The 13,023-nt window shown below is 41.6% G+C and overlaps 1 protein-coding gene across 2 annotated transcripts; it reads right to left on the bottom strand.

Moving 5' to 3' along the window:
• Positions 1 to 331: 331 nt before the first annotated feature.
• FAM3B (FAM3 metabolism regulating signaling molecule B) lies at positions 332 to 12,455 on the bottom strand. Of its 2 annotated transcripts, XM_071430169.1 has the most exons (8): positions 12,366 to 12,455; positions 7,745 to 7,882; positions 6,875 to 6,998; positions 6,114 to 6,172; positions 4,594 to 4,644; positions 3,814 to 3,901; positions 2,954 to 3,086; positions 332 to 1,221 (listed from the first exon to the last, which is right to left on the bottom strand). In XM_071430169.1, exons 1-8 carry the CDS (start codon positions 12,382 to 12,384, stop codon positions 1,132 to 1,134), a joined length of 702 nt encoding a protein of 233 aa, XP_071286270.1. In that variant the 5' UTR covers positions 12,385 to 12,455; the 3' UTR covers positions 332 to 1,131. The 2 variants fall into 2 exon arrangements, with proteins under 2 accessions (XP_071286270.1, XP_071286269.1); XM_071430168.1 differs by lacking the exon at positions 12,366 to 12,455 and having other exon boundaries at positions 7,745 to 8,198.
• Between the last annotated feature and the right edge of the window lie 568 nt (positions 12,456 to 13,023).

Here is a 13,023-nt window from a genome sequence, read left to right as displayed (position 1 = left end):
AAGTAGCAGCCACGGTTGGAGATTTGAAGCTTTCAAGCTTCATTTGAAGTTTCAAAAGGGGCTTCAAGCAGGAACCACAGAACTAATGTTTTAACATCAAAAAAAATGTAAGGAAATATTAAAACAGGTGGGTTCAGTTTAGGCAGGAGGGAGTAGATGAGGACAATCATCAGACACATCATGGAATGATATAAAAAGAATAGTGATGAGTTATTCTCCGTGTAATTGGCTTGGTCCTTTTGGGTTAATTCCATATGGTTGGGGAATAATTAGAATAACAGTGGAATCCTGCAGGAAGCAACTTAAATTATGGAATCAGCCATATGGGAGATGTCTGAACCACAGGGGGACAAACACCACTTAAGACCAGTCCAGACACATGCTATGCTTTAAAAAAAGGGAAATTGAATAAACGTTTCTACAGCTTCCTTTCAATCATGTGCTTGATTCTATATTTAACATGAGCAACCCTTAGGCTCGCATGAAGTCCCTACATTTTTTAATGTAAGTTGAACTTAAAGGAAGAAAAAAAATTAAATCAAACTATGTAGATTTGCGGCTTGAATTTGGCAAAATAATTCGAGTGACTGGATCTTTACATGTTAGCATTGCTGTTCTGTGTTGCTAACATCACTAAAAGCAGCTCAACAAATGTGCCTGCTCTTGCCTTACTTTCTCTGAACAGAAGAAATGTTATTAATAAACTGACATCAAAGTAATTTGCTGTATTGCAAATGGTTTTAGATTACAATTTAGACTAAGTCCTGTTTGTGTATTAGTATTTAAAGGGAACCAAAAAAAAAAAAGACATAAGAAAAAGAAACAAGTAAAACCAAAGCCCTAGAAATATTAATGACAATCTATACTCACTTTCAAAAATCCTGGCATTTTATGACTGAGTTCCTGAACATTGCATTTCCAAACCAGACTATTTTATTTTCTCTTCTTATCAAAACACCTGTTTGTTTTCAGATTAGAATAAAACCACAGAGAGCAAAGATAGTTTAAAAACTGTGCATTTGACTTGTTGTACAATTGGTGTTCATATGCTTATTGAGTTCTGGAGGCAATTCATTACAGTAATAGGTATAAAAATATAGAATTGTCTTTATTAATGAGGTATGCATTTGTTCAGATCAGGTTTCTTGGAATACAGCCCTCTATTTGGATTTCAGCTGGCCAGCCTTTGTATCTGTTCTTTGTCTGGTCAGAGTGGTTTATCTGTAACAATTAAAAAAAAAAAAATCAGTATCTAGTTTTTTCTATTTATATACCAGTTTGTCAAACCTTATACAAGAGGAGGGGATAATGAAGGAGGATTGGGAAGCTGAGGAGAATGTTGCACATCTTGCTTAACATAATGGGTGAAGTTTCTGCCAGTTTCTCTCTTACACAGAGTGCTTTATTTATTTCACAGATGGCTATCACGATATACAGTAAACTGATTATCTTTGTCCAGCAGAAGCTCTGAAATGTGAAGAATATTGCAAAAATATTCTGCACCAGCACAAATTAGGGATGACCCTAACCTGCTGGGAAAAAGCTCTGTGGAGAAGGACCTGGGGACAATGAGCTGTCCCTGCCCAGCAGAGACCAAAAAAGCCAATGGTGTCCTGGGGTGCATTGGGATGGGCATTGCCAGGGGGTCAGGGCTGATGCTGCCCCTGTGCCCAGCCCTGGGGGCACCTCTGGCTGCTGTGTCCAGCTCTGGCTCCTCAGCACAGCAGGGCCAGGAGCTCCTGGAGCTGAGCAAGGGCCTGGAGCAGCTCCGTGCCCAGGAAAGGCTGAGGGAGCTGGGGCTGCTCAGCCTGGAGAGGAGCCCCAGGGAGAGAGAGGGGCCTCAGCCCTGCCTGGCCCTGCCTGGCCCTGGGTCTGGCCCTGGGTCTGTCCCTGGGTCTGTCCCTGGGTCTGTCCCTGTCTGTGCCTGTGTCTGTCCCTGTGTCTGTCCCTGTGTCTGTCCCTGTGTGCAGAGGTCAGAGCAGGCCCAGGCTCTGCTCCAGGCCCAGCAATGGCCCCAGAGCCACGGGCAGGGCCTGAGCCCAGCAATTCCCCTGCACAGGAGGCACAACTTCTGCCCTGGGCAGTGCCCAGCCCTGAGCAGAGCCCAGAGGGGCTCTGGGGGCTCCTCCTGGGGACATTCCAGAGCCATCTGGACCCAGCCCTGTGCCCTGTGCTCTGGGATGGCCCTGCTGGAGCAGGGAGGTGGCACCAGCTGTCCCCTGTGGTCCCTTCCAGCCTGACCATTCTGTGATCCAGTGATATTCTGGGAAAAGAGCCCCACTGTAGAACTTTGACATGGCTGTGGAGGGAATCAGCATTGTGGTATTTTCAGGTTCCCCAGGGTGAAGGAGGAATTGAGAATCTGACTTCCTGTTCTTAGAAGGCTAATTTATTATTTTAAGTACTTATATTATATTAAAGAATGCTATACTAAAACCATACTAAAGAATAGAGAAAGGATACAGACAGAAGGCTTAACAAGGTATTAATGAAAAACCTGTGACTCTCTCCAGAGTCCTGACACAGCTGGACAGTGACTGGTCATTAAGTAACAACAATTCACATGTTGGATAAACAATCTCCAACCACATTCCAAAGCAGCAAAACACAGGAGAAGCAAATGAGATAATATTATTTTCATTTTTCTTGGGGGCTTCTCAGCTTCCCAGGAGAAGAAATCCTGGCGAAGGGATTTGTCAGGAAATATGACAGTGACACAGCATCATCAAAGGACCTGAACTCTGTGTTGGATTTTCTCATTTCTGTCTGCCTCAGTCACATGATGAGCACCACTGGGCTTACAGAAACTCAACACAGCAAGGGCACAGATGCAAACAGAAATCTCTGTGAAAAACAGTATCTTTAGTCCTCCTGCAACCTGTGGGCAAGTTATTCCCAAAGTTTTGGTTTGGATATACAGACAAATATAAAGTGAAAATGAAACAAATCTGACCTTTTCTTTTTGGATATTATCTGGCAGCGTGAAGCCTTTGGCTGCTATAAAAACCCAGCTTGATCTGAACTTTATATTCTTTATTTCTTTACTTCCCAGTTCTTCTACTAATTTTTTGGCGTCATCTTTCAACCTAGGAAAACGTAGTGAAAAAATGAGTGTTAAAAATTCAGGATGTGAAAAATGATGAAGAAGATCATGGCTGATTCATGCTTTACATCCAGCATTAAGCCTGCAGAAGCAAAAATGAGATTTAAATAGTCCTGAGAGCTGTGGTAGCAGCATGACATTGAATTCATCGAGAGAATTGAATTTATAATTTTTTTCCTTCTCAGTAAGTGACTGATGTTAATCCAACCTGTTTGTAACAGCATAGCAGAAAGGAAAATGTATATCAAATACTGTCTGGTGCTTCAGTCCTTCCTAAATAAGGACAAGGGTATCAAACATGGATTAAGTATTTTCCTGGATAATTACCATATCATGAACTCAGCTAAAATCTCCCAAAGATTCAAAAGCACCTGAAAAATCAGATTATGATAGTAGAAGGAATGAAAACTAGAGACATCATAATTGCAGGTGTGGATAAATAATATTTCAGAGTAAAGAAGGTTGTGACCCAGAGGCAACAGCAGTGCCCTTTGGGGTGCTTTTAAACAACATAATATCTACCCATCCTAGGGAGCACCAGCACACAGATGTGTGCAATCATGGAAAAGACATGGAATTAAAACTTTTAGACAAGAAGTGGGAGAACAACTCTGAGTGTAGAGTGGAATTTACCATTCCTTTACACCAATTCCCAACATGAATTTTCCAGCTTTTCACCTCTCTGCCCCTCAGGCTCCATAACCTCCTACCTGGTGCTGCCATCATCCTGAGTGGCCATCAGAAGGAGGGTCCCTTCTGGTGCTTTCCTGATGAAATCCATCATCTCCCTTGAGTGGTCTGTGGAGTCATAATAACACACATGATTAGAAGAACAGCATAACCAGAATAACACAGCTGGTTATTCCTGGCACACACATCACATTCCTACTCATGCACCCATGGTCAGCAGCATTTTTAAGGAGTCAGGGAATCACCTTCCAGTGCCTCAGAGCATTCTGGTTCTCCTCACTAATAGGTAAGGAAATTTGCCATTCAAAGTATAGAAAATGTGTTAAAAGCTATTCTTAAAGTAGATAATCTTTCCAGCTATGTGGAAGGATGTTAAGAAACAGATAGGCAAATTTCCTATGATGATTTTATAACTAAAATAGAACAAGATATGGCAGGAAAAAGAATTTAGCTGAGTGAAGTATCTGGATATCATATCTGGTTAAGTGCTATTCCTACCAGACTGAAATAATGGAGACCAAAGAAAGAGACAAAACAAAAAAACAAAAGGGAAAAGAACAAGATAATTTAACAAAAATGATCATTAACTATCTCAACCAACAGAAGAAATTCAGCTTTTCAGGCAAAATTTGTCATCATATCTGGCCAGAACATATTTTATGAACACAGCAGCTGTTTGTTTCTAGCTGATCCCTGTTGAGAATACAAAGTCAAACAGGAAAGAGGAGGATAATTACATGAATCTGTCTTTTCTTAAGGCAGAAACACTAACAAAAGCTTTGTTAGACTCTTTTCCTTACCTCTTGCCCACATTTCAAAAAAATTTATCAACATGAGTTTTCCTGTTTTATCTGTAATTAAAAAAAAAAATCTCAATATGAGCAAATATTATTTTATTCAATAGGCAAACCTAGAATTTTCAGCTAAAGCTAGGCATCCCTAATTTTGAGTATTATTTGGCTTCTTTTGTTTCAGTTCTTTAATTGGAAGAAATATGAAATAACAAGTGTAAGATTTGGGGAGAATATTTTGTTCATGTAGTCTCCGAATCATCAAATGTGACTAAAATTTTTATTTCTTATTTAAAAAAAATAATTTTCTGGTGTGTGCTTCCATGTTTTTATATCTAAATACTCTACAGTAAGTCACAGCCATAGATAGGAAAATTGGTTAAGACTATTTGAATGAACTTAATTCTATTCTGTGCAGTGTTTGATATGTTTAACCTTCCATCCATAATGCACTTATTAAGAACAGGCATTATCTTGCCTGATCTAAATAGTGGACATTTAAAAAAATATGTTTTGCTACAGACTGGTGCAGGATAATGAACAGATTTACCTGCTCCTATTTGCTACCATCTTGCTTGTGAATTCAAGAAATTCAAGATGAGTATTTCTCCTCTTACTTTCATTTTAAACTCATTTTTGTATTTTATACCCAGGAAAGATTTTCTGATTGTTGGAAAAAAAGGCAGTAGTTAACTGGGGAAAAATTTGGAACAGATTCTTGTCAGTGGTTAATTTAATCCTCAGCAAAATCATACAAGTTTAGACAAAGTCAAGATCTTGCTTAGCTATAGTGAGACAAAAAAATTCAAATATAAGTGTTTTGTGATCAAAGCCAGCTTGACTGTGCCTGTGGACTCCCTTTTTATCCCCTCTTCCACAAGATTTAGGCATTCATTTTTTCCTGGACCCATTATTGAATACATTGCACTTCATCACCCTTCCCATTCATCTAAATCAAAATTTAGGATTTAGGTGCCTCCAAACCTAGAATAAAGCACACCTGCTGCTTCCATTGGCTTTTACTGTAAGCAAATGCAGTTTAATATTAATTAAAGTTTGTCTTTCTGTATCCTGAACAAGTCTGGAAAAGGAATTTGAACCATGGCTACACCTTGAGGCAGAACTGCAGCTCTCAGTTCCTGCCTCCTCCTTATCAGTGAGCAGCAGATATAATTTATCAAGGACTGAAGCTGAAAGCTGAGTCCTGCTGCTGGAGATCACAGATATTCTTGCTGTGCTACAAGTCTTTTGTCTAATAAAATACCCCACATCTATGTGCACATTTTCTATTCTATTTTCCTCTATTGATTATGAACATGTCTCTTTTGTTTACCCAGAAGACTGTTTTTATCACACAGATTTGTTTTTCTTACATTAATGAGAATCAAGTTTGCAAAATTTTCCTTTCCCTTCCATACTAGCTGGTAAAAAACCCCACAAAACAAAACATCCAATCCCCCCCAAGAACACTGGTAATTTATTGCAGTACAAAAGTATGTGTCTCTCTAACATTTTTTTCTCTTACTTACAATTCACAGTGGCAATGATTATGCCACTTCCAGCTTTGTAATTCTCTTCATTTATAAACCTGGAATTGAAATAAATACAATATCAGTAAAAGACACCTGTCCAGCAGCTCTGCTGCAGAGTTAGGTTTACCAGTGCTAAGTAATTTTCTGATACTTATGCTTTCTTCAGTTATTAAATTCAAAACTCTGTCGTAAACAAGAGCTTGAAAACCTTGCACAGTGTATCAGTCAGTTTCCTTAAACAATGACTCTTTCAAAATGTGCCAGATCAAGAAAATATCTCATACATTTGCAGCCAGGAAGATAAAGGAGGAAAAAAACCCAAAACAAACAAGATGAGGCGTTTTTGTGACTGTACTCTCTGTGGATTATATCTCCAGCAAAGGTCACTGGTTTTGAAGGTTATGAAGTTATTTCACCTGTCCAGTTTGAAGAGCTGTGAAAGAATCTGACTTTCAGAAGGTGCTGAGCAGCCAGCATTCTGTAAATCTGCTATCCTGCACCATGAAAATTAAAAATCCTGCTGAAAACTAACAATTGTCTGCAGCTTATGTAGAAGAGCAAAGAAAATCACTGGAGATTAGGTTAAAAAAAAAAAAAGACAGAAGAAGAAGAGTTAAATACTGTCAGATAAATTCTGAAGTTTTCCACCAGAATGGAGCCCCTGGTAGGAGCTCAGTTGCTGCTACTGAGCCAAACCCAAACACCTTTGCTCACAGTACAAAGCACTGGCTTAGGTGTAAAGTTAGAATGGTACTCACTCCTCATCCTCAAAACAAATTTTAGGCCTCCTCTGTTTGCCACCACCACTGAGGATGCGATAGGCGAAGCTCCCAGGAGGGCAGGGGGCCCAGAGGTCACACTTCTGCCTTTTGGGGGCTGGGGCTGCAACAACAAAGGTGAAAAAATGTTTTATTGGACGCTGCATGAACAATTTCTACATGGGAAGAACCCTCTAAAGTCAACGTGCTGAACTCAAACATCTGAACACAGAATCCTGGGATTGTGGCAACTTTATCACAGGTTGGTTTGGGCTGGAAGTTATCACTGATTTCCAAATAGGTATAATTGAAATAAGGTAATTATTATCTGCTATTCCACATAACAGGAAACAAGGGCTACCAGGAGGAAGGTTTCCTACCAACAGTTTGAAGTGAATAGTTATCATTCTTATTTTAAGCCCTTTTTTCACATAATAACTTAGTCATAGAATGACAAAAATATACACAGTAAACCACCTGGTCAGAGTAGAGCTACAAAATAATGAGAATTTACTCACACAGTTTAGTTAGTGGTTCAGCTGTTTATCATAAATATAAATTACATGCAGTAGAAATAAAGCTGGAGCTTTACACTCTTTTGGCCACAAATAAATTAGTTGTTCTTACATCAGTGTTCAAATAATTACCTTTGTACATTTGCAAAAATAGGCTGACATTGTGTTTCTTCAGAAACAGTGTCTAAGAAAAGGTTTAACTTTGCTTTAATTAACTTTACAGTCAACTTCATTCTTATAGTAGCACATACCAAATGATTTCTTAGCTAACAAGCCATTTATTATTTAGCACATAAATACACAATATCAGATACAGTATAAGAAAGAAAAAAAAAAGGAAATAAATACTACATACCCCTCAACACTGGTTTCTTTCCAACCTCTTGAAGTGCAGCAATAGATACTGTATTTTGGGGTACATGAGCAGCAACAAAGTATCCCAAATACCAAGCAGCCAAGGATGTCAACAAGAATCCAAATAATCTCAGAACAACTGTGAAGGGGAAAATAAAAAGGATAAAAACCCACCCAACAAAAACCATAAAAATGTTTTCATAGCAACACAAAAAAATCTTGTTATTTTTTCTGGCACTGCTACCCAAACTGGCTGGTTTTTGTTTGATTCACTGTGCTAACCAGAGCCTTCAGAGATGTGGCAATAGATTATTTGGTGCATTCCTGTCTCCAAGGACAACCCCTTTTGTTTCTAAAACTTGATCTTCAAGCAGAAAATTCCCCCAATCACTCTCTTCAATCCACATCCATAATACCTCAAAGAAGTAAAGTTTAACTCAATCCTAGTAGGATTTTGACTCTGAAAAGTAAGTGCTACTACTACAGAGGTGTTTTGCAGTTACTATTGATTTTTTGAGACATGCAAACACTCCAGGAATGGTTTTAAATATTGACCAAGCAGGGAATTCCCTACACCCACGTTTTTAACAGGCTGGGTAAAAACAGCATAGCCCAAACAATCCCTTTCACACAATGAGCTCTCACTGCATTTACAGAATGAGAATCACAGAATAATCTGGGTTGGAAGGGACCCTCAATCTGATTGATTAATCTAATTTGCCCTTCTTTCAATGAGCAGGGAAATCTTCAGCTGCATCAGGCTGCTCAGAGCCCTGTCCAGCCTGCCCTTGGGTATTTCCAGGGATGGGGCAGCCACAACCACCCTGGATAACCTGTGCCAGTGTTTTAGCACCCTTGTTGTGAAAGGCTTCCTCCTCCTATTGAATATCTGCTTTTCCTCAACACCAGAAGTGCTGATGGCTTTCCTGATGAAACACACCACCTAATTTATGATGCTGAACTAGGAAATGTCACACTGCAGTAGTGGAATAGGTTGTTTTAGAGGTATGAGTCACTTCCTGCTCTGCAAAGAACCATCCTTGAAAACAAGGGTTTGTTAAAGTGGAAAAAGAGAAAATTATTCATTTTGTAGTCCTGAAAACTGAGTTCAACAGGACCAATTTCCAAAACTATGCAGTATGTTTACTTTTCCATCTCTCTAGAAAATATCTTGTATTATCCAGTCTGAACCTTCCTTATAACTGTTTACACTCATAAGAAAATTCTCTCCTTTCCTTCTTTGAACTGCCTTTTATAAACATTAAGATTTCTGCCCTACCCTTTCTCTAGAATAAGGCCAGATTTTTCACTTGTCCTCCTCAAGTCCTGTTTTGCAAGTTCTGCCACTCCTGTGAATTCTGCCCAATTGGTCTGCATCCAAATTCTAAAAAATTCTGTTACTCTGGTTATTCATGCCAGAAGGAACTTTGATTTTTATTTTCCATAAGAGCAGAATTTATTCACACAGGTTCTGTTGATAATCCACCATAAAGACTGATTTTTTCCTCTCTAGCTACTCCCTCTTTGTATTTCTCCACGTGGTTATTCCTGCGTTCTCCCAGCTTTAAAAATAAAAAGCCCAATGAAACATTGCAGAAACATTTGTGTGACTGCAGGGAAAATATTGTGAAAACTTGCTGTGTTTTCATCAAAGGATTAAGTTTGAGAAAGTAATGTAATGGATCTTCAGCTATTATAAATTTCCCTATGTATTACTCATGAGAAATCTCTCACTCCACCACGAGCAGTGGTGCAAACCCACACTAAAATAATACTGAAATTACTCTGACACTTCATTTGTGCAGTGATGTGAACACAAACACTGACAGAGTCCACATGCACAAACCAGGAAGCTGCTGGAACCAAGCAGAATGACACCAACCTTAGTTCTTTTTCAATATTAAAAATATTTACCAGATTTATACACAAAATATATTTAATTCATAAAGGAGGCCAAGTCACAAGTTTCAAAGACAAAACCCTGGAAGAATGAAGTGAAAATGACAATTTTATTGAGAGATTTCAGTGACTATTTTTGAGGACAGGATGGGGCGTGGTGCATTGCAAAGATGTGTGAGAGCACCAGTCAGGTTTTGTTTTGCTCATTCCACAGTTAGCTTGGCAGGTTTACCTTTACAATGTATTTGCACTATTTTTCATCATTATTATGGAGCAACTCTGTTGCAAAAGAGTCTCAACAGTGCAGCATTTTATCTAAGTAGAAGAGGAAGTACAAAGTCTAACTGCTGTCATGCCTGATGCTGTTCCCTGGTGGCTGGGAAAATCATGGAGCAGATTATCCTGAGTGTGATCACATGGTACAAACATGATAACCAAGGGACCAGCAAGGGTTTAGGAAAGGCAGGTCCTGCCTGACCAGCCTGATCTCCTTTTCTGACCCCGCTGGGGGATGTGGGGAAGGCTGTGGATGTTGTGTGCCTGGACTTCAGCAAAGCCTTTGACCCCATCTCCCACACATCTCCTGGAAAAGCTGCAGCCCAGGCCTGGACAGGGGCATCTTGCCTGGGTTAAGAATTGTCTGCTCAGGGGGTGTTGGGGGATGGTGCCACACCCAGTCATGAGTGGTGTCCCCCAGGATCAATCCTGGGGCTGCTCAGGTTCAATGTCTTCATTGATGATCTGGGTGAGGGGATCGAGGGATCAACTGCACACTCGGTTTGCAGACAACAGAGGTTGGGTGGGAGTGTGGAAGGCTCTGCAGAGGGGTCTGGACAGGCTGGATCGATGGGCTGAGGCTTGGATCAGGAACAGGGTGGCCACAGGAGCAGGACCTGCCTGTATTGAGCACTGGTGAGGCCACACCTCGAGTCCTGTGTCCAGTTGTGGGCTCCTCACTACAATAAAGGCATTGAGGGGCTGGAGTGTGCCAGAATGGAGCTGGGCAGGGGCTGGAGGCCCAGGAGGGGCTGAGGGAGCTGGGCAGGGGCTGGGGCTGGAGCAAAGGAGGCTCAGGGGCCCTTGTGGCTCTGCACAAGTCCCTGCCAGGAGGGCACAGCCGGGGGGGTCGGGCTCTGCTCCCAGGGCACAGGGACAGGAGCAGAGGGAACGGCCTCAGGCTGGGCCAGGGCAGGCTCAGCTTGGACAGCAGCAGCAATTTGCCCATGGCAAGGGAGCTCAGGCCTTGGCAGGGGCTGCCCAGGGAGCTTTGCAGTGCCCAGCCCTGGAGGAGTGAAAGAAGCAACTGGATGTGGCACTCAGTGCTACTCTTTATTTCACAGAGTGGTGATCAAAGGCTGGACTTGATGATCTTGGAGGTTTTTCCCAACCTGAATAGTTCTGTGAACCTAGAATATATTATGTATTTCATTTAGAACACAAGCTTCTTAAGCATTTTTTGAAATATGCCTTTTAAGGCTCAAGGATTACATTTCCCAACTCTCCTGCATAGTTTGTACCTGGTTCTCAAAACTCACAGAATATTTTCACTGCCAACCAACTTTTGGTTTTGCTTTCTGGGACTCAGAAGGCACCAAGAGACCTCACTGACCCAAACTGCTGGGTCCAGCTGGCTCTCTTAGGTTTACTGAGGTTATTTATCCTGCACACATACATTCATTTTTGGGTTTCTCCACTGTGCAAACTTCTACAGAGTTAACAGCAAAGCCATAAGCTCAGACAAAGTTAAGATAATCAAGAGCACCCTAAAGCACAATAAAACACAAAGTGCAGCCTACATGCAGGACAGTCAGATTGTACTTTTGTTGATATTGGAGGCAGTGGTTGCTCAGCACCGAGGAGCAACATGGGGACACTGAGCTGCAGAGGTGTTGCTGTGCCTTCCTCACTCCATTTCTGCCACGGAGGAGCTCCCTGAGAGTTGCATCTTGTCACTGTCATGAGGCAGGGACACTCACAATACTCACGGTGCCAGGCAGAGGAGGTGGCAGAGAGAAGCCAGGAGGAAGGACAGTCAGGATGGAGGTGTGGCAGGACATGTACAACAGCAGAGCAGAAGGAAAAGATGACAGAATCACAGAATATCCCGAGTTTGAAGGAACCCACAAGGATCACCCAGTCCAACTCCTGGCTCAGTACAGGACATCCCAACTATCCCACCCCGTGCCTGACAGTGTTGTTCAAACCCTTCAGTGCTCCTCTCTTCCATGGGGAGCTGTTCAGTGCCCAACCACCCTCTGGGTGAAAAACCCTTCCCAAAAAAATCCTAATATCTCCTCTCCTAATATCTCCCTATCCCAATATATCCTCTCCCTGGAGAGAGCTTCCTGCCCTTCCTGCGGGTCCTCTGTCAGCATTTCCACCTTTCAGCAACTCCCAATTTCCCTTGACCCTCAGGTGCCTCTTGGCAACGACTAAATCACTGAATGTAAGCTCAGTATTCTGGGTTATTCTGTATTTAGCTGATTCCAAACCCCCACGCAGCCACACCTCGCTAATACACACCCATCTGCACGCAGCTGGGCTCGAACAGAGGAAAAAAAAAAAAAAAAAAACCTAAAAAAAAGAGGATATATTTAAGACTCGAGCATGACTTATTCCAGACTAAGAGCTGGGTTTTGAGCTGGCATCAGCGCTCTCGCCCCTTCCCTTGGCTATGGGGGTTTCATCCCGCCCGGAGCGGCTCCGGGGTGCATCATACTCACAGTGCCGGGTCAGCTTCATTATTCCTCTTCCTCCTCCTCCTCCTCCTCCTTCTCCTCCTCGTCCCTCTCGCAGCCTCCCCTGCCAGCACCGGGAAGACAGCGGGAAGGGGAGCGCCGCACCGCCCCGTGAAACACCAGCTGGCCCGCGGGACAGGAGAGCACATATCCCACTTATTTCCTTCTTTTCTTTTTCTTTTCTTTTTCTTTTCTTTTCTTTTCTTTTCTTTTCTTTTCTTTTCTTTTCTTTTCTTTTCTTTTCTTTTCTTTTCTTTTCTTTTCTTTTCTTTTCTCCTCTCCCTTTTCCTTTTCCTTTCCCTCTTTCTCTCTCTTTTCTCTTTCTTTCTCTCCTTTCCCTCTTTCTCTCTCTTTTCTCTTTCTTTCTCTCCTTTCCCTCTTTCTCTCTCTCTTTTCTCTTTCTTTCTTTCTCTCCTTTCCCTCTTTCTCTCTCTCTTTTCTCTTTCTTTCTTTCTCTCCTTTCCCTCTTTCTCTCTCTCTTTTCTCTTTCTTTCTCTCCTTTCCCTCTTTCTCTCTCTCTTTTCTCTTTCTTTCTCTCCTTTCCCTCTTTCTCTCTCTCTTTTCTCTTTCTTTCTCTCCTTTCCCTCTTTCTCTCTCTCTTTTCTCTTTCTTTCTCTCCTTTCCCTCTTTCTCTCTCTCTTTT

Source organism: Agelaius tricolor, unplaced genomic scaffold (genome assembly GCF_023055355.1).
Source record: "Agelaius tricolor isolate 1412-34295 unplaced genomic scaffold, bAgeTri1.0.p SCAF_7, whole genome shotgun sequence".
NCBI classification, from domain to species: Eukaryota; Metazoa; Chordata; class Aves; order Passeriformes; family Icteridae; genus Agelaius; species Agelaius tricolor.
Note: the sequence above shows the minus strand (reverse complement) of the source record. Positions and strands in the feature narration are given on the sequence as shown.